Source organism: Saccostrea echinata, unplaced genomic scaffold (genome assembly GCF_033153115.1).
Source record: "Saccostrea echinata isolate AGI-Se365-2 ecotype Australia unplaced genomic scaffold, CSIRO_AGI_Sech_v1 ptg000001l, whole genome shotgun sequence".
Taxonomy (NCBI): Eukaryota; Metazoa; Mollusca; class Bivalvia; order Ostreida; family Ostreidae; genus Saccostrea; species Saccostrea echinata.
In genome coordinates this window covers 43,570,143-43,595,961 of record NW_026889750.1, presented here as the reverse complement: position 1 = coordinate 43,595,961, position 25,819 = coordinate 43,570,143, and the positions used below count along the sequence as shown (strand labels likewise).

General features: G+C 34.4%; 4 protein-coding genes and 1 long non-coding RNA gene across 6 annotated transcripts in view; 3 read left to right on the top strand and 2 right to left on the bottom strand.

The window, feature by feature from the left end:
* The window catches only part of LOC133192248 (uncharacterized), a 117,622-nt gene extending 101,248 nt beyond the window's left edge, over nucleotides 1–16,374 (top strand). Inside the window, exon 2 of the long non-coding RNA XR_009721794.1 lies at nucleotides 15,479–16,374. This is a non-coding gene — a long non-coding RNA (uncharacterized LOC133192248). The remainder of the gene's footprint in view (nucleotides 1–15,478) is intronic.
* LOC133192189 (solute carrier family 2, facilitated glucose transporter member 8-like) lies at nucleotides 255–1,910 on the top strand. Its single transcript, XM_061328156.1, has one exon. It carries the CDS (start codon nucleotides 286–288, stop codon nucleotides 1,684–1,686), a length of 1,401 nt encoding a protein of 466 aa, XP_061184140.1. The 5' UTR covers nucleotides 255–285; the 3' UTR covers nucleotides 1,687–1,910.
* Nucleotides 5,246–6,951, bottom strand: LOC133192237 (BLOC-1-related complex subunit 7-like). Its single transcript, XM_061328231.1, has 5 exons — nucleotides 6,822–6,951; nucleotides 6,639–6,701; nucleotides 6,511–6,554; nucleotides 6,313–6,333; nucleotides 5,246–5,975 (listed from the first exon to the last, which is right to left on the bottom strand). Exons 1-5 carry the CDS (start codon nucleotides 6,930–6,932, stop codon nucleotides 5,924–5,926), a joined length of 291 nt encoding a protein of 96 aa, XP_061184215.1. The 5' UTR covers nucleotides 6,933–6,951; the 3' UTR covers nucleotides 5,246–5,923.
* On the top strand, nucleotides 7,162–16,374 carry LOC133192199 (E3 ubiquitin-protein ligase MARCHF5-like). 2 transcript variants are annotated; one of them, XM_061328177.1, is made up of 6 exons: nucleotides 7,162–7,344; nucleotides 9,866–10,071; nucleotides 11,468–11,598; nucleotides 12,969–13,156; nucleotides 13,712–13,871; nucleotides 14,650–16,374. In XM_061328177.1, exons 1-6 carry the CDS (start codon nucleotides 7,310–7,312, stop codon nucleotides 14,788–14,790), a joined length of 861 nt encoding a protein of 286 aa, XP_061184161.1. In that variant the 5' UTR covers nucleotides 7,162–7,309; the 3' UTR covers nucleotides 14,791–16,374. The 2 variants fall into 2 exon arrangements, with proteins under 2 accessions (XP_061184161.1, XP_061184152.1); XM_061328168.1 differs by having other exon boundaries at nucleotides 7,163–7,344; nucleotides 12,969–13,152; nucleotides 13,705–13,871.
* Nucleotides 16,375–18,716: 2,342 nt separating this feature from the next.
* On the bottom strand, nucleotides 18,717–23,764 carry LOC133197684 (uncharacterized). Its single transcript, XM_061333826.1, has 6 exons — nucleotides 23,603–23,764; nucleotides 21,428–21,633; nucleotides 21,177–21,336; nucleotides 20,848–20,928; nucleotides 20,597–20,722; nucleotides 18,717–19,788 (listed from the first exon to the last, which is right to left on the bottom strand). Exons 1-6 carry the CDS (start codon nucleotides 23,762–23,764, stop codon nucleotides 18,928–18,930), a joined length of 1,596 nt encoding a protein of 531 aa, XP_061189810.1. The 3' UTR covers nucleotides 18,717–18,927.
* Between the last annotated feature and the right edge of the window lie 2,055 nt (nucleotides 23,765–25,819).

Genomic DNA, 25,819 nt, shown 5'->3' with positions numbered 1-25,819 from the left:
TCGTTAAAAAGGGGAAGAAAAGCATTACCAATTACATTCCTTTTTATATGTAAATAAATAAATATGCTGCAGATTACTTACCAAGAATATACCATCTGCAGGATGTCTGGACGTTTACCTGATTGGCAGCATTTGGCAATTTTGGTTTGTTAATAACCTTCTTACCGGAATTTTCATTTCCTCATGCATGGTTTTTATGTCATCTTCGTCATACAAATGTTTACTGCAGTTCACCATAAGCATTGTCTTCAAAACACCAACTTGACATTGATTCATCTTGTCACCATGTCTCTCGAGAGCAGCCCAACTGCTTCGCCTCTTCGGAAATCGACGAAATTTGAGGGTTCACCGTCTCGTTTGTTTTTGACAGCTCTCTGTGCAAGTCTTGGCCCCTTCACATTCGGGTTTACAATTGGTTATAGCTCGCCTGCAATTCCAAAACTAGAGCAAGAAAAACTTCTCGATGGGAAAAGTTTGACAGGATGGTTTGGTGCTTTGATGACGGTCGGCGCAATTTTCGGTGGTCCTTGTGGAGGCAAGTTAATCGAGAAATATGGCAGAAAACAAACATTGACAATAGCTTCCGGCGTATTCCTTGTTGGATGGATCATGACAGGATTGGCGTCAGGTATTCAAAGCCTACTCTTTGGTAGAACATTATGTGGATTTGCAAGTGGCCTTGTAACAGTAGCTGCCCCTGTCTACTTTGCGGAAATTTCCACAAAGACACTGCGAGGATTTCTTGGAGCAAGTATGCAGTTGTCGATAACCATTGGCATTGTAGCAGCATATGCCATAGGAATGACATGTTCCTGGTCTATGTTAGCATTCTTTGGTGCCATGCCTGCAGCACTGGCGATATTATTACTCTTCTGTATCCCAGAGACACCCAGATATCTTATCCTGAAGAACAGGAGAAAAGATGCATTGCTAGCATTGGCAGCTCTGAGGGGACCTCATACAGATGTGGAGGATGAATGTAGAGATATTGAAGAGGGATTCATGCAGGAATCTGGATCCTCTTTCTCTTATTCAGAGTTTAAAAAACCAGAACTATCTCGTCCCTTGTTTATCTCTGTCATGATCATGGTTTTTCAACAGTTCAGTGGGATCAATGCAGTTATGTTTTATACAGTGTCCATATTTCAGAGCGCTGGGTATAAGAACAGTGAACTTGCGACTGTTGTTATTGGCATTGTTCAGGTACTTGCTACACTTGTAGCTTGCTTCTTAATGGACAAAATGGGCCGAAAGAAATTGCTAATAATAGCAGGCTCCATAATGGCACTGACTTGCACAACATTTGGATATTACTACTTTCGCATCAGAAGTGGAACGCATGCAGACATCAGTTGGCTTGCTATTACAAGCCTTGTCATCTACATCATAGGGTTTTCCTTGGGCTGGGGCCCAATCCCTATGTTAGTGATGTCGGAACTTTTCCCAGCCCCAGCACGGGGAGCAGCTAGTGGCATTGCAATGTTTACAAACTGGTTTTGTGCTTTCCTCATAACCAAGGAATTCATTTTGTTGCAAGAACTGTTTGGTCAAGCAGGTACTTTTTGGATCTTCGGAGTCTGCTGTCTGTGTGGTGTTATGTTTGTGTCCAAGTACCTACCAGAAACCAAGGGAAAATCCTTAGAGGATATTGAGTTGTATTTCTTGGGAAGGAGTATGATGATGTAAAATTATCGAGAATCTCATTTATTTGTTAAAATAATTTATAGGGCTGGGACAAAACACTTTCCTCTATATCAATACATATCACAATATTTGTGCCACAATAAAGTATGTAGAATGATGTTGTGCATGTAATTATAAAATTTTCATTTTGTGTTGAATAAACACTATATTTCTTCACTAATAATAATTTATTCATAGAAGCCTTATATGTGATGTAAAACAAAATGATATAACAAAAGTGGTATTGATTATTATGTGTTTCATATTTAGAATATTTGTATATATTTAAAATCCAAATGAAAAGTAAAACCAAGAAAAAATAAGTCTGAAATTTTGTTTTCTGTATTAAGATTTCTACACACAAATTAGTATGCGTATCATCTTCACACAGAATTACAATTTCGATATATTGTCCCAGCCCTAATGAATTACATGTATTAATCAATATTTTTCTACAATAATATATAATTGTACAGTGGGATATCTTGACATGGTACATACTTATTTCCCTATTTTTGCAAGCATCTGTTAACCTTCAATCTCATAATTTATACAAGTTATGCTTTAAGATTATTTTATCTACATATATCTGCCAAAATTAATATTTTATTCAAAGGGGATTGGGCAGCAGGCTCAGCCTATCTTAGCCCTCTCCCTACATCAAGGTCTAGGTAAACACTGTAAAATCACTTAATTTCATGGGGTCAATTGTTTTGTTTTTTGCCAAAAAATGTAGGTTCGGTGGGATTTGATTTTATGATTGAAGAAGTGTACCTAACTTAAACTGTACTATGCCATTTTTACATTTCCTGGAGGATTTGAGTTCGTGGGTCTCTCCATACCATGAAAACTATGGAAATCAAACGCCCACAAAAATTTAGTGATTTCACAGTACATAAAGTAAACAGAACAAAAAGTAACAAAAGAAGAAAATTTTAGTGATTTCACAATACATAAAGTAAACAGAACAAAAAGTAACAAAAGAAGAAAAATATGCCAAAATCATCAATATGACTAACATTTAGGTATGACGTTTTTAAAATTACTGCTCGTTGACAATTTTTCTGCCTTTTGTCCACCTGAGTAAGCAATTTGTGTTGTGTATTTATAACTATGAATTTTAAAAAAAAAAAAAAATATTTATTAATGTTGGTATATAATTGTAGTACAATTGTACATATATAAGAATTTTTTACTTTTTATTTCTAAACTTTTGTCATAATTGTAAGATGTTGATAACAGAGATTGATATGGTTTGACTCATATCTGACATAATTCAGACATAATACAGTGTAATACACTGATGTATGCATTTATAACTTCATTTATGTTAACATGTTTGTTTTCAGAACATTTTTAGCCTTTCATTTCCTTTTCTTTGTACTGGGTATATAATTTTGAATGACAGGTTTTAACAAGACTAATATGAATAATACAAAAATCTTTTATGTTGTAGTCGAAAAATTAGTGCCTGATATTTGTTCAGTTTCACATCAAAATATGACTTAAGTAAAATATTTCTGAATCTCTATGTTCCATTATTTACATACAAGACTTTTGGATCGAACATATTACAGTGTAATTGGTAGGGATTTAAAAGATATTTTGGTGTAACAATTTTCATTAAATTCTGATCCCTAGTGAAATTGAGGGGGGTTGGGATCTTGTGGGTCTATTGAAGATATTATAATTTAGGTGATGGCAGGCATTTAATGTTATACACTCACTGTGTACATTTGCATACTCTACATCAGGTAGAATTATAATAAAATACATATCTTTCACATCTCCTTCCCCCAACCAATTTAAAAAAAAATCAGCTTTTGCCATTTTAGCTCACCTGAGCCAGACTTAAGTTAGCTTTTTCTGATCAAATAGTATCTGGTGTCTGACTGTCCATCTGTCTGTCGTGTGTAACATTTGTAAACTGTTCACATTTTTTACTTTTTCTCCAGAACTACTGGCCAGATTTCAACCATATATGCCAAAGGATCCTGTGGTAAAGGGGATTTTAAAGTTTGTTCACAGGAAGTGTCACATCCTCTTTCAAGGGGAGATAACTAAGAATTGGCGACTTTTTACAAATCTTCTCCTCAAGAACCACTGGGCCAGAAAAGATGAAACGTATGTGAGAGCTTTATTACATACTGTAGGTTCAAGTTTGTTCAAATCATGACCCCGGTGGTTGGGTGTGGCCATAACTGGATCAAAGTTATACAAAGGACGATATACATGTATAGTGCAGATTCAAGATTTTTCAAATCATGACCTCCTTGTGGTTAGGTGGGCAACAACAGGAGATCAAAGTTATACATAGGAATACATGTATATGGGAAATGCACATCTGAAAACCCTATCTTTTCTCATTCAGAAGTTATAACCAAGGTTAAAGTTCTTGTGACTGATAGATGGTCAGCTAAACTGTGAGATAGATGGATGGACAGACAGATGAATAAGATTTAATGTCCCATGCTTTTGCAAAAGTGGGGGGAAAAATATTTAAAGCTTACAAATACATGTACTTAACGTAGTATGTGTGTGTTTTGAGTGGGGTTGGGGGTGGAAGGAGGGTGAAAAAATATTGAAAGCTCATACTTTAATAGGCTTTTTTTTGGAGGGGGTTGGGGGGGGGGGGGGTAAAGAGAAGCATGCAGTGTCATTTTATATGCTTACTTGCAGTATATATGTATAATGCTGAAGAAACATTTCCCCACATAATAGCACAAAATCCTAAGGCTACCATAAATTATGTTCATCAGGAATATAAATATATATATGTGCTGAAATCTCAGTACTGTTGGAAAGAAAACAGATTATGTTGAATGACCATCTTGCTCAGAAGTTATGGATCCCTCATAACCATTACTAATACATGTGCTTCCATCATTCCAATTTTCGACTTTAACAAGGGCACAGAATAAAACATGGATATATGAAACAGTTATTGTTATCCACAGAGGTTCATTAATGTTCATGTTCCCATCTATTTATGTACATTCAAAATATCTTTTCCAAACATAAAATATACATGCTCTTTTTATTGGTGGTATGTGTACACTGTACTGTGGTTTTAATTATTGTTTTGAAATTACATTTTATTTTCTATTTATAACATTCTCTATTGCCCCTACAATTATCTCCATTGTACTGTATTACCTTGTACATGTGTATAAATAGCCAACTTTTCTCACTGCTAAATATAACCTCTTTATAAAAGATAAGTTTGGTTATTAATAAAAAACTATGTTATATGGTGGAACTTATTTGTTTATACTTTGTGATGACTGATGTATAGATCATATTAAATCAAAATATCTGTAAAGAGATGTGATTCTTGTTCATACCCAATAGGGGTGTAACAATCAATACATTGATACTTTGTGGTGCAGAGGGGATCGGTTTGATACATCCATACATTAAAAGAAATATAAAACTTTTCAGAAGTATATAATGTGCAACTTTTGGTCTTAAAATGAAGTATTTGCTTGAACATTAAAAATTTTGCATTAAAAATCAAATAGAAAAGTCAAATTTCTTTTTATTGCAATTAAAAAGGATAAAGTTAAATCTTTCTTTTGCTTTAATCTTGGTTTTTCAGAGTAAAAAAGACTACTAGAAGCAGATTTTTTAATAAAGAATTGCTCAAAACTACATTATTCTTCCTTTAAATGTAAAAATTTGAAATGTGATCTTTTTCTGAAATACTGTGATCCATTGCAATACTGTAGATTCCTTATTTTACGCGAGTACTTAATATCGGGAAATGCCTCTTAGACGTCATATCGCGAGGAATATTAAATCGTGAGTGGGAGGTTGATCATAAGATTTTATAAAGAGTTCAGCACCATAAAAATAAAAGCGAGTTATTTTATTTCGCGACTGGAGCTTCTCTCGAAATTACGCAATAATTAATTCCTCGCATATATTTAGGAATCTACAGTATCGTTTTTTTCCCTCACAATACACAGTCTTTTTTTAACAGTATAACAGTTTTTAAGAACAGAAAAAGGAACTAAATGGGAGAAAACTCTTCACAACTTGATCATCTGGGTCCTTGTCTTGATACATGTATAACAGAGAGTTAATTGTCTTCGATGTTAGAATAAAGTAACTCCCAGAATATCCTCTGGTGTGCATTCACTAAATAATAAAGAAATGTTGGTCACAGGTCAACTGAATCACACTGGATTCGCATTGATTCCGCGAACTCAAGTCGGTTTGCTTTGATTAAGAATTTCCTTCATCTATTAATGGAGTTGAGCTGTTCTTGAATATCAGAAAGTGTACTCATGCTGCAAAAGAAGAATTCTGTACATTAATTATAGCTTAATGCACTTTTTTTCAGTTAATGAATAGGCTCAATTTGTATGCAAGCAGCCTTAATATCTATTAATTTACATAAAAATTAATAATTACTAATACATTGTCTCAGACATCAGACTTAAAAAGCTTTTATAACTTCTCTCCATATAAGTTAATTCAATTATTATTTTTTCTGTCTTTTACAAAAAATGAATTTATTGATTTGGAAAAAAAGTGGTACTCTCTATATAGCTTCCAATTTCCAGGTTTACAATTAAAATTAATATGGTATAATATATGTATAATAAAGGCTCAAAGAATTATTACCTTCTTTCTATTGCTGACTCTCTAAGAAAAGAAAATGCAAATACGTGTTTATTGGAAGATATTGTGTAAAAACTATTTTCCTTTCTAATAACATAATTCTTTTTATTATTTAACAATAATGTATTTTGTTTATAATTATGTATATGTTAGAGCTAAATATATTTAGCAAGAGTGAAATTCAGAATCACTGATACTTACTGATATTCTAGCTGAGTTTTTATTGTTATCATTTTCTTTAATGACTGTAAAGAAAATATGTATTTACATGTAATTATAATTCGGAATAGTTAGTTTTCAGAGAGAGAGAGAGAGAGAGAAAGAGTTACCTCTGATGAATTATGGATGACGTTCTCCTGACAGGAAAAATTCTTTGCCGCTTGTGCCAACAGCTAGATTAAACAAAAATAAGTGGATGTTATATCAATATCTAACCAACAGACCAAAGACATGTCACCAAGGCAATCAAACTACTTCGAGGAAATTCTAGCTGTGGGAGTGGGCGTTCCTACCTCGTTGGATTTCGACGTTTTTACCACATGTCTTACAAGGGAGCCTACGTCTTGCACATTCTGTGCAACTTTTTCGTTCAGTCTGTTCTTTGTTTCTTGATTCCAATTCATTTCTTTCGTAGATCTACGAACAAATAAAATGATAAATGTCAAATGGAGCCTTGGTTTAGACTTTGATCCCGATCTGAGTTGGAAAAAATAGGAAAAAGCGTGTGTAATGTGAAAGACTTTATAATAATTATTTTTATGGCGACAAAGTTTAATCAGAGACCTATATACTAGTTAGTATATGTACGTCCCTGATTTCATATGTAGATACTCGAGCTATCCGGATTGGAGGAATCTCTCATTTATGGTGCGAAATTCACTTCCGATGTTTGAATTCAGAACAGCCTGGAGAAATTGCCTGTTTGCCTAATCGTGGGACGATGGAATGATGAAATATGGGCGGTGCATTTCTGAAAAAGATTGACTAAATATAAAACAGAATGGCCTACAGTCGTCTCTCCTCCGAGGATGAGAGGTATGTTTTCTGCAATTGATGTTTTGCCTCATGACTAGCCATGAAGGCATGAAATATATTTGAACGGTTTAGTAGTTGATAGTTACTTTACATTGTAAGTAAAATGATTCCTTTATAGATCCAGGGACCTATATACTAATAGTTAGTATATAGGTCCCTGATAGATCTTTTGGGAGTTTGTGCAGATGTTTGATTTAAATGTTTTCACACAGAAGAGAGTATTGTCTCAGGTTTATTATGTTCCCCAAACGAAGTTTGGGAACATATTGTTTTTACTCGGTTTCTTATTATTATTATTATTATTATTATTATTATTCTTTTTTATGGGTAGACTTTACTTTACCGGTCCCCAGATCCGCAAGTTCCGCGCGCTCATTGCACTATGACGTAAGATTTACGTCACTCAACTGATTGGGGTTGGTTTTGCACATTTTTCGACTGGTTAGGGTTAGTCTTGCACCCACCCGAAAGATTAGGGTTAGTCCTTGCATAAGTTTTTGACTGATTAGGGTCAGTCTCGCATCCATCCGAAAGATTAGGGTTAGTCCTCGCACATGGGTTAGTCTAACATGGTCTAGCATCCGCCTGGGAGATTTGAGTTAGTCCTCGCATACCATCCGAGAGATTAGGGTTAGTGTCTTGTTCTTTTAGATTAATTAAGAAATCAGTTCCGTCTGTATTTTTTGCAAGATCTTAATTCAGCTTTGACGACATCTCGTTGGTTTGTTTACATAAAAAAAATGGCTAAGTACGAAAGAAACGGCACTAAGCATGCGCCGCACGCGCTTCGTTCACAATTATGTTTTGTCTCCTACTCACTGAATAAACAATATTTATTACTTTTTTTCAGAGAACAAGGTTAAAAACTTCGTTTAAAAAGAAGTTTTAAACTAAACTTTTGACTGTAGAATTCGAATTTGGGGTCCAAAAGGCTTAAAACCTCATTTTTTCATTTTTTTTCGATCGCTCACGCGATCTCATATATATGGAAGTCGCCTACGGTGACAATATATTTTAGCGCGTTTTTCTGGGGACCGGTAAAGTAAAGTCGTTCCTTTTTTATTCTTATTTCTTCTCCGGTACTTTTTTGTCCGCGAGTGTTCTCGGAAACTGCACATCCAATTGAGTTAAAACCTTTTTAGGGTTACTAGGCATGTTATGTATATTTGCGGAACGAAGGTCGTTTTGCGCGCACATGCACGCACGTGCGTGCGCGTGCAATGCGTAAAATGACCAATATACATAATATAGCTGTAACTTTTATATTTTTTGATGAAATGCTTTGATACTCAGAATACAAGGATATATTAAGTGTAGACAAGATGACATGGTCAACATGCACATGCATGCACGTGCGCGCACGCGCAAATCGTAAAATGACCAATTTACTTGATATAGACGTAACTTTTATATTTTTGGATGAATTGATTTGATACTCAAAATATTTATATATATTAAAAGTGTAGACAAGATGACATGGTCAACATGCACATGCATGCATATGCATGCACGTGCGCGCGCATGCAATGTGTTAAATGACCAATATATTTAATATAGTCGTAATTTTTATATTTTTTGATGAAAAGCTTTGATATTAAGAATATACAGATATATTACAAGTGTAGACAAGATGATGTGGACATCATGCACATGCATGCACATGCGCGCGCATGCAATGTGTTAAATGATTAATATACTTAATATAGCCGTAACTTTTATATTTTTTGATGAAAAGCTTTGATACTATGAATACACAGACATATTATAAGTGTACACAAGATGGCATGGTCATTATGAACATGCATGCAGGTGCGCGTGCGCGCAATGCTAAGATGACCAGTATACTTGATATAGCCGGAACTTATATTTTTGATGAAATGTTTTGATACTGAGAATATAAAGATACATTAATAGTATAGACGGGATGACATGGTCATACTGCACATGCATGCACGTGTGCGCGTGTGAAATGGAAAAAACGATCAATATACTTCATTGCCTTATTTAATGAAGCTTACAGGAAATAAGACACCAAAAGGGAGTTGGGGAGCGTTTGGGGAACATCTGTAACGGTCCCCGTTACAATTATAACTAGTTAGTTATGTAACAGGTAAGGAGGAAATGTATTTCTGGACCGGGAATCGAACCCGGGACACCTGCATCACTAGTCAGGTGCTCTACCGACTGAGCTACCCAGGCCAATATCCATGGTCTAAACCATGGCCCAAACTATTACACTCCTCCCTCCTTAAATTGTCTTCTCCATTGAAGACACAACCCAAGATCTTATTTGCCCCTGGCAGGACTTTCACCTGCAAGTCCAGGGGTGGTCAACGGCACCAAATCTGTAACAGGAAAGGAGAAAATGTATGGCTGAACTGGGAATCAAACCCAGACCTCTGCATCAACAGTCAGGTGCTCTACTGACTGAGCTACCCAGGCCGATATCCACTGCCCAAACCATTACAGTGATATATTACTGTCCAAACTGATTACTACAAAATATTTTTTTATGCTGTAGGAAGTGTTGCTGGGTTTGTTTCGCTACAGTAGAAGATGACTGGGAAGCTAAGTGGGTGAAGCCCTGTAGATGTCGGGGAACTACCAAGTGGGTCCACCAGAGCTGTCTCCAGCGGTGGGTGGATGAGAAACAGAAAGGAAACAGCTCAGCAGAAGTTTTTTGTCCACAGTGTGGAACAAGATACATCATAGTGTTCCCAGAGTTTGGTAGGTCACTAGTTAGAATAATCTGTGTCTCGAGACAAGCCCTCACCACAGTTAGAATACATCCCATACAGTTGCAATGCAGCAATTTGGAGCAGATCCGCTCCGAAACAATTTTGAAGAATACAAAAGGAGTTACACTAGAAATATGTATCAAATTAATCATAACAAACTTTCTGAGCTTATGCATACTTTCTACTCTAAAAAATAATCCATATAAGGACAAACGTTCAACTCACTTTCTCAACATTTTTATCTCTCTTTAAATTTACATGCCATGTTGACGTTCGGAACTCTCTGGATTATACATAGTACATGTGTAGTTTAGAATTATCTGCCCTTGTTTATTTTGCTACATTGACAACACATGGAACAAATTCTATCATTAAACCAGGTTATAAGCACAATATCATGTTAACAACAGAACATTCTATCTACCGTAAATCTGGAAATTTTTACGTCGATTTATTTTTGCGAATCTGGGTCAAAAGTCTGTTGATTAATTTTTGTGTTTAAAATTTTTGCGAATCGTCATTTGAACTAAAATATAAAAAGCTCTTAAAATTTTCTTAAACATTTGTAAGTTACGCATATACATACAATAAATTACGAATAAACATACAATTTTAAACTACGCCAACGTTCAATAGTCAGATAAAAATATTAGAAAAGATAAATCATCCAAAGTGTTGAAAGTTTTCATAACATTTTCATAAATCACACATGTACATAAAATATATATAACGATGTAATCTTTAAGTAATCTTTAGAAAAAAAAATTTTTTTTTGATTTATTTTTAAGAAAAATATATTTGCGAATGCAATGCATACGCAAATTTGCTAAAAATTTATCTACAGCAAAAATTTCCAGATTTACGGTAGTAGATCTCCTGTCAAAACACTGGACCTCAAAGTATTCCCTTGAATAGTTGAATAAGTTTATAGTGTTCTCTCATCTGTGTGAAACCAGTTATGTTCCCAGAATTTGTATCCCAGTTTGGTAAAGTCTCTGTTCTCATTATGGCATCAGATATTTTATAGTGTTTCACTTCATGGTTGTTCAAGATTTTGGCAAGTCTTCTGTTGGAAAATTTATATGGATCTCTAGCTAAAAGTTTTGTCCAGATTTGGGTAAATGATCATGATGATCAGTTGTGAGACTAAGTACCTTGCAGTCAGTGAGGTGTTAGAGTTTTGTAAATGTGCATTTAGTAATATATTGTAGATTTTAATTCATCAAATTTCAGATTATTCTAACTTCAAAAAAATACCATAGGCATAGATTGTGTGCAGTGTGTAGAGGGTTCTTTAAATAATTTTTACATTATAAATAACTCCTCTCTTCTTTTAAGACAGAAAAAAAACAAGGAACAATGACAAAAATTCATATCATTTACAGGTTCCTTTTTAAAATGTGTGGATACATTTGATAAAATGATTCAACACATAAGTCCTTTTGGGGTGGGAATGTTGTTCTGTGCTGGTGTCTACTGGAGTGCATTTACCTATGGATTTATAGTCGTATTACAGGTAAGATTCTTATTATCTATGGATTTATAGTAGTTTTACAGGTAAGGTTTTTATTACCTATGGGTTTATAATAGTTTTACAGTTAGGATTCATATTTACCTATGGATTTATGGTAGTTTTACAGGTAAGATTCTTATTACCTATGGATTTATAATAGTTTTACAGGTAAGATTCTTATTTACCTATGGATTTATAGAAGTATTACAGGTAAAATTCTTCTTTACCTATGGATTTATAGTAGTTTTACAGGTAAGATTCTTCTTTACCTATTGGTTTATGGTAGTTTTACAGGTAAGATTCTTATTACCTATGGGTTTATAATAGTTTTACAGGTAAGATTCATATTTACCTATGAATTTATAATAGTTTTACAGGTAAGATTCATATTTACCTATGAATTTATAATAGTTTTACAGTTAGGATTCATATTTACCTATGGATTTATGGTAGTTTTACAGGTAAGATTCTTATTACCTATGGGTTTATAGTTGTATTACAGGTAAGATTCATATTATTTACCTATGGATTTATAATAGTTTTACAGGTAAGATTCATATTTACCTATGGATTTATAATAGTTTTACAGGTAAGATTCATATTTACCTATGGATTTATAATAGTTTTACAGGTAAGATTCTTATTACTTTTGGATTTATAGTAGTTTTTTATAGGTAAGATTCTTCTCATTCTGATAAAGCCTTACTTGCAGTTTTCAATAAATGCTTTACTTACTTTGAGAGGTAAGATTCTGTTGATTATATTTGTCTTATTTGCCTTTTATACATGAAACATAAACAATGTACAGTCAATTCTTGATAAAACACCACCTTTCGTTATTCAGAAATCGTGGCAGTATAACAAGTTTAGTGATGAATTTCATCTCGGAGGATCAAATGTATAAAACAGAGTTACCTTTCTTTGGATAAAAATATAGAACATCTATAATGTACCACTATTTCTTTTGCAAAATTTGAATTGTTTAATGTTGGGATCTTCAAGTTAATATCATCCTTGTTTTTTATGACACCCGATTTCATGATACAGTAATTTTACTTAACAGAATAACATTTCTTATGAACACAACCTGTTAGCTGCTTCACTATCAAAATAAAACCAAATAAATTAAAAGGAAACTAATTTACAAACTCTTTTTTTGTATGAGTGAGTCCTTTCATACTTTCATTTGTTACACTCATGTATTAATAATTTAGCTCATATTATAAGAACAGTAGATGAACATAAAACAGCAAAAAGAAAAAGTAGAGATGAGCAGAGCGTAAATAGAGAAAATGAATAAGCACTCTGTTTATAAATTTAAATATGTCTATGAAATATTTTATGTTAAATTCCTATTGGGATATATTTACCAGGTGATGGGGACAGAGGAGGGGTACACATTTATGGAGGAGGTAGAAAATAAAATGTTACTTCTGATCAGCATGCCCCTCATCCCTGTCCTCCTAATCCTCGGGAGGATGGTTCAGTGGGAAGAAGCCCTCCTCAAGCTGTGGCGAAGACATGCCCCCAGGTTCCTCACCAAACTCTTCACTAATGGTTTGTACCTGATTTACACTTTATATGAATTGATCTAAACAGGAAAGGCAACATAATATTCTTTGGAATTAAAAATGACGGTCATGAGTTGAAATTGAGTTCTGACCAAGTGTTCAATGCAGTGGTCATTAGCAGTGAAACAGGTGCAAGTGCCCTACTGTTATTCACCTATTTCAGCAGTGATAAGACCAGATTTATAAAATAGTGATGATGTTCTTAATAGACTTCTTTATGATTTTCAAAAAGGGTGTTGAAAATGTTAAGGTGACTTAAATTTCTCTTTCATAATAATTTTTATGGCAAAGTTTGAAGCTCAAAAGCAACTATTTTGATTCAGTCACTCCATAGGTTGGTCCTTGTTAGACATGACCTTTTTGTAATGTTGCTCTTTGAATTGAAATTTAAAAATCTACCGGTACATTTCAGTAAATTTTAAGTGCAGACTGATGAAAACTGTCCACCCTCCTCTGTCCTGTTGATTAGAGGGCAAAGGGGAGTGGGGATTGGTTTCAGTAAGACAGAATTTTACATAAACATTTGCATTTACTTCAGTGGAAAGGTCAACCCTGCCAAGGCTTCCTGCAGACACAACACGCATAGTGGATCCTGTGTCAGCCACACGCATTGTCTGTGGGGCTTTGGTTTTACCCAGCTGTGCTGTCTTGTGTGGAAATCTCTTGTTCAGATCTGTTCGCTCCAATATGCAGAGAACTATGATGGTAGGAATTCACAGTCTTTTCTTTCTTTTTTGGGAAAAAAAGATTAAGTATCATTCATGTTTAAATTTATTTGATGTTAAAATACTGGTACTCCTTATTCAATTTGAAAAATATTTATTCGATTCGCTCAAAATGAGATTTTTACATGTATGTCAGTGCTAGAAGTTTCACACTTGATCTTTAGAACCTGACCGTGCTTCCTGTTCAATGTATTTCAATCAATACAGCAAGCTTTGTTGTAGCATCAAAATCTGGCTTTATTATTATGTACATTTATTCCCCTAAAGTGACTATACTCAGATTACATTGATCAATCTTGCATATGAAATATTTTTTATGATGAATGATCATGATATAACATTTGAATCAGGTCTATTTCTTTTGACTTTTCATGTCCAACATTGATGATTTTGATATATGACACCATGCTTCAGTTGCCAAATATGACCTATATTTTACACATGAGTGATCAGGTTTTAGCTCTTTAATGCTTCAATTGCTGAATGTGACCTACATTTCATAGATGATCAGGCCAAAATTCCTTGGCTATTAACTTAAATCTCCTTAAAAAATGATATTAATTTTAAACCTGCACCACATCTGGAATTTCTCTCTGGCCAGTTGGGTCTAACGTAAACTAAATGGTTTTTAGAGTGTCCTGGCATAGTGAGGGTGCAGCAGTCATTTCTGAAGTAGTGCCCAGCTCTGATTAGAAGTTTACAATCATATGGGGGATCTAGTACTGACTTGGATGACAGTTTTCCTTCTTCTTTTTTAGGGAGGAATATCATTCATAGCATTCAAAGGAGCCATTAAAATGTACTACAAACAACAGCAGTACATCAGGCAGGCCAGGAGAGTTATAAAGGACTATGATGAGGATATACCTTTGTTCTCACCCTTACCTCACCATAATTAGTAACTGTACATTCTGTGAAGACACCTGTGATATCTGAGTAAAAGCAATATGTAGATAATGAGGCTCACGATATAAACAGACATATACGATAATTTGTGTGGAAAAAAGGCATTGTGAGAAAGCAATAATATTATTATAAAGCACCTTTATTTAACCTATTATGATTTTACCCATAGGCTCTTAAACATGACAGGATAAATAAAGGAGGTTTGACTGGGGAAAGAGGGTGATTTAGTTGGTATAATAAAATGAGAATGTTTAAGAGAAAGACTCAGAATGAACTGTGAGTACTTCAAAGAGAACTCCTTACTTCCAAGAAAATTAAGATTTTTTCAACTGACACCAATAGAAAAAGACCATATTTTAAATGTTTATTAAGAAGTGTATTTTTACAGACTTTTTAAATGTGTGAAATCCCTCCCCCCCCCCCCCCCCCTTTCAGCTTTAGCAAACTAAATTTTTGAATGTGTTTTCTTTCAAAAAGGTCAGTTATACAGGAAGCATTACACCAGATATTTAAGAGTATTTAATCCTAAAGTAACATACATTCATTTCCAGACACAGTGTAAAACATACATAAACTAGCATAGTCAAAACTAAGTGCAATCTTCCTATTTAATTGATTAGTGCAAAATAAATTGGTGCACTTAAATCTAGTTTTAAAATGAAGTCTTAGTTTGAATACTAGAAGTATTTTAGCGTATAGATGAATTAGCAGACAAGAAGCAGAATAAGTACCATATACATGTATTTAGCTGAAATTGTTTTTAGCTTTGAATGTCAAGAAATTATTCTTGCTTCTTCACAAATGATGAAAGATATTAATTTAAAAGTGACTCTTTACTATGTAGTGTACTGTAATTTATCTAGACTATGGTAGATATGATGGCACAGATTATAGAACCAATCAGATTGCTTGATGCAGACAGACCTGTCATTGTTGTATACAGTGTATTCTGTGGGTAAAATTAAGAGCTTTTAGCAAAACTGTGTAGGGGAAGTTTGTAAAAACATATTTTAACATATATATGTGCATGTATTATCAATATCTGTCAGAAAATCCTTAAGTATAGCTTTGAAAGTTTAACCTATGTTATCATGGTATTATGTGGTAGATTTAAACAGAATAGAACCACTCACTAGTAGTGAATTAAATCTGCTGCCTCCACTCTTAGATTAAAAAATATATTTCCCCTTCCTATACAATGTATTGGAGCATACCTCACATTTATTTAAATCTCTTGTACATTTAATTATTAGTAAATCACATTGATGCAGAGATATATTTTCTAAATTTTGCTTTTAGTTTGCTATTGGCTTGACTTAATTGTTTTAAATATTATTTAGCTGGGGATTGTGACTATAATTTATAAGATCCATCATTCCTCATTCAGGTTTAACACTTGGTGATCCTGAATAAGTAGTAGACAAAATAGTACCACCCATATAATACCGGTAAACTAGAGTCTCAAACATGACTCAAGACTAAAGCATGGCTCTATTAAAAAATATTCAAATCAGCCTCAAAGAAGAAAACTATTTGACATTGGAATCAAATGTCAAATCAATAAAAGGATGCATGCCTCTAGCCTTTGTTTTTCATTTTTCAAGGAGAAGATCTTAATAGGATAATTTTAAAATGATGATCACACAACTGTTATGTATGAAAGGTGTGAACATAAGTTATTGTTATGCTTTTATTGTAACGTAATTGTAAAAGTTTTGTCAATGCATCTGACAAGGTTGTTATAAAAATTTTTGAAAGCTAAAAAAACTTCTTTTTTTTCACTCCATCATCAATAGGGTATTAAAGGAACATTTTAAATGTGCTATAAGGAAGAGAAGTTAGTGCACACACACTGGATAAAAGATTGATGGTGTCCTTACACAAAAAACCTTGGCCCAGAATTTATAAGATATTGGTGTCAGGTGCAGGAGCTAATGATTCATGTAATTTATGTAAAAATATGCTTAAAAAGTGTATAAATTGATTGTATACCCTAACTATTACACCTACACATTTAGCGGACATTAACCCCTTATTTTACCACATGGGAAGCTCATTCATTATGTTGAAAGATTAAATTATCTGTTTTAATTAGTTTCATAATTTTTGGCATTAAATCACATAATGATGATGCTTTCATATGAAAAAAATATATCTGTGATCCTTTTTTTATGATGGAGATGAGAATTTTGCACATATGGGTAATTAGTATTTAGACAACTAGGCCCTGCTTTGGTTTTTTTTGCTTCTGTGATAAAAGTTTCAGGAGCATATATTTTTGGTCTCTCTCTTGTTTCTGTAACTTAAACCTTGCCCATAATCATTAAAGTAAACAACTTAGAAACCTTGCATTTGGTCAGATGCTTGTTTATTGAAAGTGAATGTTGAGTCAGGCTATTTTAACTATAGCGAGAAGGATAAATAGTGTGAAATTATTATGTGATGTGTGACTTAAGTGATGGAGAAGCAAAAGAAGCTCAAACTTGGTACAAGGGTAACTTATGATCAGGGCATGTTATGACCCTGACTTAAGGTCATTTTGATAAGGTTAAGGTCACAAGGATAGGAAATGGAAAATTAATGTCTAGATCTGTATTTTTGAACATAAAAAGATGATACTTGACATGAAGGAACTGATATGATTTGATCATGACAGAGAAGGGAATCAAGGTGGCTGTCGTGTTCAGTTTTTTATAAGATCCATACATGTAACTCTTGGACGGAAAACCTTTAGATCATGTTTGACAGAAACTGCTTATGACTGGAGGATTAATTATGAATCTGACGTAAAGTCATTTGAAGGTCACAGAAAAATACAGTGTAAAACTAAGGATTTTGAGTTCTTGGATGCAATTTTTACCATGCACAGTTTTTAATATGCCCAATAGGAGATACTAGTTCAACCAGGTTTGTCCAAGATACATGTACTACCTTTGCAGATAAAAATAGACTACTAAAAACTTATTAGTAGTTACTAGTGTATCAAAGTCAATAATCACTTGATTTAGACAACTCTTTAAGAAGATTGTTAACATCAGTGTAACATTCAGGACAATTCTTTAGGTGGTCATTGTCATTAGAGTAAGATTTTCACTGAAATTCTCTCCAAACATTTTTTTTCTCTTAAAAAGATTGGGTGGCATAATGTGATTAACTTTGAATCTTGCAGTATCTCAATGGCTCCTTTTGTAAGTATTTTTCCAGTCTTGCACTGTTGATCAATTATATCTTTAAAATTATCAAACATAAGGAAATAAAACCTTTTAAATCTTATTGATAAATGATTCAGAAAGTTATATTTTTGTAAGTTTAATTAATAAAATAACAAAAAGAGGAGTTTAAAAGGCAACAAGTGACATGGTCAGCCATATCATCAAGATTTCATCAACTCTCAATTACTAATCTCTTAAATTTGCATATTTTGCTTTTGTTAATAAATGTTTACATATTTAATTATATATATTAACTTTTGAATGAAATATAAAACCAATAAAGAGTAGTTCTAAGAATAATACCAGGTCAAGTACATATTAGCAAATAACACTTGTAATGGTGGAGATAAAATCATTGATGCTTGATATGCTCCCATTGAAAAAAAAAATTGGAACAATCCAATAAATATAAAACATATTATAAAACCAACACATCTAACAAAGAATCAACCAAAAATGAAAAAATGGTAACAATATAAAAATACGAATTTTGTTTCAAAGTAGGATATTATATAGTATCAGTAGTTTTAACGTGTTCATATATAGATTAGAAAAACACACTGTTTACATCTTGTCTTATAACAAGAAAAATGTTCTTTACCGGGTATATCTTAGGGAAGAATTATATTTGAATCATACATTGTATGTAATATATATACAAATCATTATTATGTAAATGTATGTGAACCACAGGACACATGCACATTACCAAAGATAAAATGTTAAACTGACATTCCTTTCTTCCATCTGTTTATTGTAGACTGCATCAGCTAGTATTGACCAATGATTAGCTGTTTCAAGTTTTAAGAGGTCATACATTGATCATATAGTGTTAACTATGTTTTTCCAGGCTTTCTCATTGGTTGATTTGATTTGGCTATGTTTTTCCAGGCTTTCTTGTTGGCTGATATGATTTGGCTATGTTTTTCCAGGCTTACTCATTGGCTGAGCTCGAGATTCCCTCCAGGCTTTGGTCAGTGACATGGTTTCCAGTGGGGGACTATATCTGGAGTCCCTGTGTGCAGTGCCCCTCTGGGAATGAGGGACAGGACTATCTAGCACTGTCTTTGGGCTCTTTGGATTCCCATTGACTGTCCCTCTCTGTTTGTCTATAGAAGCTCTCCGACTTTTGGCCTGCTCTGTATCAGAATTTTGGGGTTTTGCTGTGCTCCTTCCCATCTTGGATCTCACTGCCTCTGTTTCACTTTTGTCAGGTACAGCCACACTAGCTCTGGAAGCTACTTTTGTCACACCCTTTGGACTGGGAGGAGGGTCCTCTGTAGGAGTTGGAGGTAGATCTACTGAAGGAGTACCTCTGTTGGAGCCATAAAACTGTGAACCCCATGGTGTGCCTCCTAGAGCTGGATTGTTGAGAGAACCAGCAGGAGAGATGTGGCCCTTTTGCTGTGGTGTCATATGCTCCTGGGGTTGTGGGGATTTTTCGGTCTGATGAGAATATATTGATGCCTTTATGGAGGAATGTGACCGATTATTATCCATGGCCTGGGCGACCCCTTTGGAGACAGTTCTTTCATTTTCTCCTTGAACCACTGCTGGCCAGACAACAAAGTCCATTTTGTCTCCTGCCACAGTGTAATAACTAAACAGCTTGGTGTCAAACGTTGACTTTCGTATGACCTTGGTGATAAGGTGCAGCTGAGGTGACTGTATACACATGTACCATGTGACTTCCACACATTTCTGTGTATATCTGACCACCACCGGCTCATTTACATACTGCACATCCAGGAATTCAGGCAGGACTTCTTTAAGGAAAGTCTGTAAGAAATTATGTTTTAGTTAGTTCTCCTTCTTTATTTCTCAGTAGAATTATTGTACATTGTTCATTACTTGACACCATTTTTAATACAAAGAAGACAAACTCAACTCTCACTCTATTCATAAGGTTGTTTATTTTTTCCCATATCCTTACCTTACTCATGTTAATGATGTTCTAGTACTAAGTTCTGTAATGTCAGATCCTTATTTTCTGTAGGATAGGGATACATTGGGGGGGGGGGGGCTATGTTTTGTGTTGCTACACACTGTGCTGTCCTGTAGGATAGGAACACATTCTGCTGAGGAGACCACATTTCTGTATTGATGCACATTATACCATACTTACCTCCTGTTGGATAAGGATATAAGAGGAAGTCTTGTATAGGATTGAAATACACTCTGAGGAGGTCAACTTTCAGTATTGCTGTACACTGTATCAGATACTTACCTCCTGTAGGATAGGGATAAACTCTGATGAGGCCATGTCTCTGTATTGTTGTACACTGTACCAGATACTTACCTCCTGTAGGATAGGGATAAACTCTGATGAGGTCATGTCTCTGTATTGTTGTACACTGTACCAGATACTTACCTCCTGTAGGATAGGGATAAACTCTGATGAGGTCATGTCTCTGTATTGTTGTACACTGTACCAGATACTTACCTCCTGTAGGATAGGGATAAACTCTGATGAGGTCATGTCTCTGTATTGTTGTACACTGTACCAGATACTTACCTCCTGTAGGATAGGGATACATTCTGTTGAGGCCATGTCTCTCTATTTTTGTACACTGTACCAGATACTTACCTCCTGTAGGATAGGGATACACTCTGTTGAGGCCATGTCTCGGTATTGCTTGGCCAGACTACTGATGGAAGAAGAGGTTTTCGATCGAGGAGTAACTGAAAACTCCAGTCTCTTGTCTTCTGTCCACTAAAACATAAAATGTAGTTGCTTTTGCATTCAATTATTTTCAAGGAGGCTATTTTCTGACTTAAATTCTTTTTTCTGCATACAGTGTTCATTTTTGTGTAAATTACAAAATATAATATCCTTACGGTTGAAAGGGGGCAGTAAATTTCTCCCTCTACATTCTTTATCTGAGCATCAGAGATGTCTTTACAAAACTCGTAGGCTGCCTGATCAGGGAAGTAAAGTAAAAAACATTTCATTTCAGTCCATTAATATTATCATTTAATTAAGTGTTTGCTTTTTATTCTTTTTACAAATAATCCTTTTGATCTTTCATACAGAATTATGCACAGTTTTTATCCTTTAAGAGTTAGTGCATAAGATATTAATGATAATTCAACACTGTAACATGTATACATGATTCCTTTTGAAATAAATTTTTGAATTGGGTCATTTTTAGTTTGAGTGATCCTACCCTGAGTATCCTCTGCAGAATGTCCAATACTTTGTCCTCTCTTTGGTTAAGGTTGTTGTCCATGAACTCGTAAGCCTGTAGCCATTGCTCCGCAAAAAGTCTGTTATAAATCTCACTGATCTGAAGAAGTGTATCTCCTCCCATGTTTGAGTTACTTCCCCTGTAATCATAGTGTTTAAATTAAAATGAGTTTTTGAGAATGAGGATGAAAGACAAGAAAATTAAAAATGACAGAGAGAATCAACACATACTTCTGCAGGGTCTGTAATCTCTGAATCTTGTCCTCCAAATCTTGACACATGCTAATCTTGAGCTGAAGTTCTTGTCGGAGTCTGGTAATCTCATTTTCCGATTCAATCAGTTTTGTCTGTCGCTGTATTGGGAGGTCCTTTTTACAGTTAGGACATTTCATGCCCTCAGCTGATGCCCTGCCCTGCTCCCCTCGGACAGCTACTTCCTGTCACATGATCATTTCAAAATAAGAAATTTTTAATTTAAGAAATTATTATTTAAGTTGTGGAGAAACAATTATTTTTTTTATTGTTAAACAAACAAATGAAGTTATATATGATACAGCTCTAAATGTCTTTCATGAAGATTTTATCAAATTGTCAAGAGCATACAGTGATGGTCAATTTTTGAAAAGAGACAAATATGTTATTGTGGAGAAAAAATTTTAGTTATTTTTTAAACATCTAAATTTGGTAGGTCATTAATACCTTGAAGGCATTATTCAAGAATAACATGATTTTTTCCCCACAAATCTCTTATCCCAAATTGGCCATTACTATATACATGTAGTAGGAAAGGAGAAATGCATGAAGAAAATATATTGCATGGCTGGACCAAGAATCAAACCAGGGACCCCTGCAATAAAATACTAGTCAGATGCTCTAACACTGCATTAAAATACTAGTCATATGCTCTAACCACTGAGCTATCCAGGCCCATGTCCAAGGTCCATAAAGTCCAAACTTCCACATTCCTCCCTCCTTAAATGGTCTTCGACCTTGAAGACACAAGTTCTAGGGCCCTGCCAGGAATTACTAATTTACACATAACATAACCTGAACATAGCCCGCCACACTGGCCACCAAATGTAGTAGGAAAGGAGAAATGCATGAAGAAAACATATGGGTGGACCGGGAATCAAACCTGGGACCCCTGTATTACTAATCAGGTGCTCTAACCACTGAGCTATCCAGGCCGATGTCCACAGTCCATAAAGCCCGAACTTCCACATTCCTCCCTCCTTAAACTGTCTTCGACCTTTAAGACACATTAGTTCTAGAGCCCTGCCAGGAATTACTTATTTACACATAACATAACCTGAACATGGCCCCCCACACTGGCCACCAAATGTAGTAGGAAAGGAGAAATGCATGAAGAAAACATATGGGTGGACCGGGAATCAAACCTGGGACCCCTGTATTACTAGTCAGGTGCTTTAACCACTGAGCTATCCAGGCCGATGTCCACTGTCTGTAAAGCCCGAACTTCCACATTCCTCCCTCCTTACACTGTCTTTGCCCTCAAAGACACAAGTTCTAGGGCCCTGTCAGGAATTACTAATTTACACATTACATAACCTGAACATTGCCCCCCACACTGGCCACCAAATGTAGTAGGAAAGGAGAAATGCATGAAGAAAACATAAATGTATGGCTGGACCGGGAATCAAACCCAGGACCCCTGCATTACAGTACTAGTCAGATGCTCTAACCACTGAGCTATCCAGGCCAATACCCATGGTCCATAAAGCCCGAAGTTTGAGGTAAAATACTTAAGGAATCAGCAGTTGGGACTTCAAAATGACTTCGACATATCCATGGTATTCGAGATAACCGTGTTCGAGATACCGAAGTTCAATTGTATTTCCAATCCAGGAGAGTTATAGTCTAGATATGGTTTTGTGACACAAAGACATATATAGGTGACTTAAGACAGACAAACTTATGCCAAAACAATACGTTTCCCCCCTTCAGGTCAGACACATAAATATGAAAGATATTAAAATTTGTTGCATTTACATAAAAATTATGTATTAGTGTTGAACTGAATGATACACCTTATCCAAATATATTTTCTATCAAAAGTTTCATCAGAAAACTTGTCTCACAATTTTTTGATCTTGAGGAACATATAGTTTTTTAAAATGCTTCATTTGCAACCACACATTGTTGCAAATATACTAAGAGTGGATAGTTAAGCTCCTTGTATTGGTGTATTGATTATTCAGAAATCCTTTCTAAAGGTAAAATATTTCGTTGTCCTGAGCACCTCACACTTGTTTAATCCAATAAATCATCAAATTGATTTCATACAGACTTACAGCTTAAGGCCAGATAGGTTATCATATGTTTTATTTTCAGTATTCCTCTAATGCACAGTTCTTGTTTCCTTTACTTTGCATGTGGACGCCTTACCCTTATTCTGTCATATTCCTGCTTTGCCTGTTGAATCAGGGTATTTGTTATTGGTGTGTTCTGGGTCAGGGCAGTGAACAGCTCATCAAGCTTCTGACTCATGAGTCCAGACATATCTAATAATAAAATATATAAAAACTCACAAATCCTGTCCAAAACCATATTCTATGATTTGAGCAACTGTTACAATCTGCACTACCTGATGAAGCTTGCAGATAGATATGATTAATAATGGCCCTGTGGTTCCTGCATCACCAGAAACCCACTTTTGATTACACTTCAGTTCCTCTCCCCGTCATGAAGCATAATCAACCGTGCATGGGTTTCCGATGATGCTGTTCTTGAGTAGAAGACATTAAACTTGGAGCCCTATTTAGTTCCCCCCTACTCCCAGGGTAGCTCTCACATAAACTATTCAACTCTTAATCATTAAGGATTGAAGCATTAACATAGTTTTGTCTTTTCTACTCCAGTGGTTTTGGTGAGCTAAAATTCTAGCTCAGCTGGAGTCTTGATCAGTCATATTAAAGAAATTAAAAATACAGTTGAACTTTGGTATCTCGAACACTGATATCTGGAATACCGGTACCATGGATATGTCAAAGTGATTTGGAAGTCCCAACCTCTTATTCATTAAGTATTTTACCCTGAATATCTTGAATCCTTGGATATCTTGAATTTTTTTCTCGGTCCCATCAAGTTCGAGATAACGAGGTTTGACTGTAGCATCCTGATAATGGTATCTTATTTAAATTAAGCTATTTCAGGGAATTTATATTGCCCTCTTAAGTACAAAATAAGTGGAAGACCTAACAAAAATGCAGATGGAGGAAGAAAACAAGGTTTGGCCTTGACCTTTCAACTTTTGGTCCCCAAAATCAGACTTAATGGTCTTTTGCAAGTTAAAGTCATCACCTTGTTTCATTGCAAAAGCTAAAAAGAACTTATAATAATGTTATCATCTGGAAATTACTTAACACTTACTTAATGTAATATATGATTTTCTGACCTTGAACTTTGACATTTGACCTAAACTTTTTTATATGCCGAGTTATGATATAAAATTTCATTGCAAAGGGTAAAAGACTTTTTGAGATTTCTTCTGGAAAATAAGTTTACACACAGAAAGACTGGGGGACAGAATCTGTTGGTGAAAGTAGGGAACCAAAAGATGGTGATTGTGACTTCACTTGATTCAAGGTCAAGTCACTTAAAAAATATAAATAATGATTCATAAGTCCTGACAAATCTACAAAAAATCCCATTGTACTAAATTATGGACAGTAAACTCAACAAGAAATATTTATGATGCTTTAAATCAGTAATGATTCAAAAATTGACATGCTATTTAGGTCCAGATGAAACCTGAATATTTACAAAAAATGAATTAATATTTTAATTTCATTCCTCTTTAGAAATTCCTTGGCAGGGGAGAATTAAATGTGGGATGATTGATAGGGAAAATTCTGCAAATAACGCAAAATGAATCAATTTTCTTTTTATGAATTCTAAAAACTTGAACATTTAATTTGACATATTTTTCTATAAGTTTAGAATCTGACAATACAGTACAAATTATATGTTCAATGTTTCGTGAATTCTACATATACCGGTAATTTTATTATTAACCCATCAGAAACAGAATAATATCTTTTTAATTATCTAAAATCTGATACCTACCTGAACATTTATAATATTTTCTTATCAAATGAGGAGAAGGGTAAATTGGGTAAATTTTTATACAAAGCTACAGCTCTTTGAAAATCCAATTTGTAATTATTATTTGATATCTATGTCTTTGTTTTGTATATCATATGCAGTTGGAAAAATATATGCTTTATTTTGTATGCTCTATATTGTGTATAAAATCTGATGAGCCTAAAAAGGAGGAGAAATAGTATTTTGATTTGTTGTGTATATGTAAATGTGTAAAAGCAAAAGCACCCAGAACATCCATAATTTTAATTGCAAGATCTTTCTCTGAATTCAATTTTGTGAAATTCAAAATGGAAAAAAACATATTCTTGTTCAACTGGGGAATCCTGAAAGATATAAAGATCAAATTGTAACTTTGTCAATTGAAATACACAGAGAATTGTGTACAGTATTTATGATAATTATTGATTTTTAAAGTCATGCATATATGGCATATTTTTTATTAGTTCAGACTAACTAAAATTAAAATGATCTTTCTATTTGTTTTATTACTTTATATAA

Excerpts from the sequence above, each read along its gene's own strand:
- LOC133192189 (XM_061328156.1), top strand. The coding sequence starts at position 286 with ATGTCTCTCGAGAGCAGCCCAACTGCTTCGCCTCTTCGGAAATCGACG.
- LOC133192237 (XM_061328231.1), bottom strand. The coding sequence starts at position 6,932 with ATGAATTGGAATCAAGAAACAAAGAACAGACTGAACGAAAAAGTTGCA. Across the intron at positions 6,334-6,510 it reads AAAACTCAGCTAGAATATCA|AGAGTCAGCAATAGAAAGAA; the intron begins GTAAGTATCAGT and ends TTCTTTTCTTAG. Across the intron at positions 5,976-6,312 it reads GAGTCAGCAATAGAAAGAAG|CATGAGTACACTTTCTGATA; the intron begins GTAATAATTCTT and ends CTTCTTTTGCAG.
- LOC133192199 (XM_061328168.1), top strand. The coding sequence starts at position 7,310 with ATGGCCTACAGTCGTCTCTCCTCCGAGGATGAGAG. Across the intron at positions 11,599-12,968 it reads GATTTATAGTCGTATTACAG|GTGATGGGGACAGAGGAGGG; the intron begins GTAAGATTCTTA and ends TATATTTACCAG. Across the intron at positions 13,153-13,704 it reads CACCAAACTCTTCACTAATG|TGGAAAGGTCAACCCTGCCA; the intron begins GTTTGTACCTGA and ends CATTTACTTCAG.
- LOC133197684 (XM_061333826.1), bottom strand. The coding sequence starts at position 23,764 with ATGGTTTTGGACAGGATTTGTGAGTTTTTATATATTTTATTATTAGAT. Across the intron at positions 21,337-21,427 it reads AGATTACAGACCCTGCAGAA|GGGAAGTAACTCAAACATGG; the intron begins GTATGTGTTGAT and ends CTATGATTACAG. Across the intron at positions 20,929-21,176 it reads TTCTGCAGAGGATACTCAGG|GCAGCCTACGAGTTTTGTAA; the intron begins GTAGGATCACTC and ends TTCCCTGATCAG.